Consider the following 3,734-nt stretch of genomic DNA (forward strand, 5'->3'; position numbering starts at 1 on the left):
GCCCCCTCCCTGGCAGGGTTCAAGGCCAGGCTGGACGGGGCTTTGGGCAACCTGGGCTGGGGGAAGGTGGCCCTGCCCGGGGCAGGGGGTGGCACTGGACAATCTAAGGTCCCTCCCAGCCCAAACCCTTCTGTGCTTCTACAAAGCTCATGGATTCGGGGGCTGTCAGGAAGCCCCCGGGGTGCCAGCGGTTCGGGGGCTCCGCACGGGTCCGAGCCCTTCGGGAAGGCCGGTGGCCACCGTGTTCCCTGTGGCGGTGCCCGCGGCCTGGGGGGGGGCGGGCGGCCTCGGCGCTGCCACCGGGGCCTGTCTCCCCGCAGATGGTGAACGTCTACCGGGCGCACCAGCACTCCTGCTTCCTCTACCTGGGCAGCATCTTGGTGGACGAGTACGGCATGGAGGAGGGGTGCCGGCAGGGGCTCCTCGACATGCTGCAGGTGGGTGCTGAGTCCTGGGGGGGCACCTTCCCCCCGCACTAATTTAGAATCGTTTTGCTTGGAAAATAAACCTTGAAGATCATCGAGCGCAGGCGTTCACCCAGCACCAACCCGCGTCCCCAAGCGTCGGCGCGTCTTCTGAATACTCCCAGAGATGGTGCCTCCGCCTCTTCCAGCGCTTCACAACCCTTTTGGGGAAGAAATTTTTCCTACTATCTGACCTAAACCTCCTCTGGCACAACTTGAGGCTGTTTCCTCTCACCCTGTCACTTGTGGGGAGACCGACCCCCCCCTCTCTGCCCCCTCCTGGCAGGGAGTTGCAGAGGGCCAGGAGGTCTCCCCTCAGCCTCCTCTTCTCCAGACTGAACCCCCCCAGTTCCCCCAGTCATACAACTGGTTCTCCAGACCCTTCACCACCTTCATTTCTGTTCTCCTTTCCACCCGCTCCGAGCGGAGCCGTTTGCACCCAGCCCAGGGTGCTCCCCGCCCCTCTCTGCTCTCCCATCGATTGGTGGTTGGGTGACCACAACCAAGGAGGGGGGAGAAGTGTTGGGTTGGTTTTTTTTGGTTCAAGCAGAACCGGTGAGCAGCTTCTTCATGGGGAGGAGCGACCCAAACCTGACACGCCACGGCCTGACCCGCTCCGGTGCCATCCCTGCAGCGAGCAGGGGCCGTAATTACTGCTAATTCCTAATGAATTTCCCCACAACTTTTCTCCTAGGCGCTATGCATCCCCACCTTCCAACTCCTAGAGCAGCCCAACGGCCTTCAAAACCACCCCGACACCGTGGATGACCTCTTCCGACTAGCAGCCAGGTACCCACGCGCTCTGCTGCCGCGCGGGGACACCCCAACCCCCGCGGGGGGCGGTCCCTGGGTCACCAAAACGGGGTAAAAGACCTCAGTGATATTAATTTGATGTAGATAAGCAGCCACGCGCCTTCATGAGCGGCCGGGGGCCCAGGGGAGTCATCTCCCCAACAACACACACCTGACTTGGGTAGCATGCTGGTTATCTAGGACACATTCATAAATATTAATTAAATTCTCCTACACAAACATGCTAATTCCTGCAACTCATTTTCATATTCCGTCCCCTTTGCGGTCAGGCACGCGTGAGTCCTGAAACGAGTCAGGGGGCTGCTCTTGTGACCACCACAGACCACTGACCTTGTTTCACAGCTTTAATTAATAGCACACAGGTGCTCTAAGAAGACTCTTTTTTCCAGGATATTATTAATAGCAGGAGGAATTGATAAAGGAAAACCCTCCAGTGCCCTTGACCTGAGGATTTTTGGCTCGTGTTGAGATTTTAACTTGCTTCAAACGCTCTTTCACAGTGTAACTTTTACAACACTTGGTCTTGTGGGCAGTAAATTCTCTTTACGAACGGTCTAACGATGGTACCTCGTTAGGAGTCTTACTCTTCAACCAGAAATCTGGTTAGAGATTATCACTAATGAGTGACCACCAGTTAATCACCGCGGCTTCAAAAAGGACTTTGTGGCAGCATAGCTGGTCGTGTAATTACTCTGAATCATTCCTTATTTAAATTCAGGTCCTCAAAGACCCTGGCACCGGGCTCAGACCCGTGAGCCCTCAGGCTGTCTCCGTGCCCGGGGAGGGCCCCGTGACGTCCGTCCGTCTGTCCCTCCGCAGGTTCATCCAGCGCAGCCCCGTCACGCTGCTGCGCAGCCAGGTGATGATCCCCATCCTGCAGTGGGCCATCGCCGCCACCACCCTGGACCACCGGGACGCCAACTGCAGCGTCATGAAGTTCCTGCGCGACCTCATCCACACCGGGGTGGCCAACGACGTGAGTGTCTGTCCCCCCCCTCCGGCGTCCCCAGCGGTCCCTGCTCCGCTCCCGGCGGGTGTCCCCCGGCCCGCCAAGCTCACGCCCTTCCCTCCTCTTCCTCCCGCAGCACGAGGAGGACTTTGAAGTGAGGAAGGAGCTCATCAACCAGGTGATGAACCAGCTGGGCCAACAGCTCGTCAACCAGCTGCTGCACACGTGCTGCTTCTGCCTGCCGCCCTACACCCTGCCCGACGTGGCCGAGGTGCTCTGGGAGATCATGCAGATCGACCGGCCGGTGAGCGCGGGCCAGGGCCGCCACGGCCGGGGGGACCCGTCTCTGGGGACGGGCGACGGGCTCGGTCAGTAGCGTACGGGTGCTCGGAGAAGACTCTTTTAGGATATAATTAATAGCAGGAGGAATCAATAAATAGATACGGGTTTATAGGTTTAATGAATAGGATAGAGGTGCTCTGAGAAGACTTCTTTTTAGGATATGATTAATAGCAGGAGTAATTGATCAATAGATATTGCTTTATAGGATTAATTAATGGGATACAAGTGCTCTGAGAAGACTTTTTTTGGGGTATTAACAGCAGGAGTAGTCGATAAATAGATATTGGTTTATAGGTTTCATCAATAGGATACAAGTGCTCTGAGATTCTTTTTTTTTAGGATCTAATTAATAGCAGGAGTAGTTGATCAATAGATGTGGGTGTAGAGGTTTAATGAATAGCAGAGGTGCTCCGAGAAGACTTTTTTGGGGGATATAATTAATACGAGGAGGAATTGCTCACCAGCTGCGGGTTCATGGGTTTGTCAGGACAATACCGACAGCGCAGTGCCCACGCTGCTCGTGTGTGCCCTGCACCCAACCCTCCTCGGGGCTGCCTGAAAACCCAGGCGAGCCGAATTACCAAAAATCCGTCTTGGGTGTTAAGTGTTAGACGTACCAGAAGATGAGAAATAAGCGATCGGCTTGGCTAAGCAGCGTGGGGAGGCCGGGTGAGGAAACGTTCCACAGGTGAAGGATCTGTGAAACGGAACATCTCGAGGGTTTTGCCTCAGCAGTGTGAAGGTGAATTAGGATGAACCCGCATCCTGCCCCCGGAACGGGTTTGGCTCCTGGGGCTGAGCTTCTCCTTGCCTCTCGCCTCCCGCAGACGTTTTGCCGGTGGCTGGAGAACTCGCTGAAGGGGCTACCAAAGGAGACGACGGGGGGAGCCATCCAGGTCACACACAAACAGCTGACGGATTTCCACAAGCAGGTCACGAGGTGAGCAGGGCTCGGGGGACCTCCGCAGCCCCCTCCCGCCCGCTGCTGGCCACCGCCTGGCCTCCAGTAGCCACAGAGTGGAAGGCCTGGCTTTGCCGAGGGCACCCGCTTGCCTTTTCCATCCCCGAGGGGGGGTTTCTGCTCCCGCCCTGCTGGGTTGGTTTCACAAGCCACCTCCTCGCTCCTCCGAGTCACGGCGGCAAGCAGCGGGCCAGCACCCACCCTC

The 3,734-nt window shown here is 57.2% G+C and overlaps 1 protein-coding gene across 1 annotated transcript in view; it reads left to right on the top strand.

The window, feature by feature from the left end:
• Window positions 1-3,568, top strand: part of TNPO3 (transportin 3) — a 29,238-nt gene extending 25,670 nt beyond the window's left edge. Inside the window, exons 16-20 of the mRNA XM_026840986.1 lie at window positions 321-437; window positions 1,159-1,253; window positions 2,097-2,253; window positions 2,363-2,530; window positions 3,396-3,568. Coding sequence (XP_026696787.1) covers window positions 321-437; window positions 1,159-1,253; window positions 2,097-2,253; window positions 2,363-2,530; window positions 3,396-3,512 — 654 coding nt within the window. The 3' untranslated portion in view covers window positions 3,513-3,568. The remainder of the gene's footprint in view (window positions 1-320; window positions 438-1,158; window positions 1,254-2,096; window positions 2,254-2,362; window positions 2,531-3,395) is intronic.
• Window positions 3,569-3,734: the final 166 nt, after the last annotated feature.

Source organism: Athene cunicularia (assembly GCF_003259725.1).
Source record: "Athene cunicularia isolate RWA chromosome 1 unlocalized genomic scaffold, athCun1 chr1_part2, whole genome shotgun sequence".
Classification (NCBI taxonomy): domain Eukaryota; kingdom Metazoa; phylum Chordata; class Aves; order Strigiformes; family Strigidae; genus Athene; species Athene cunicularia.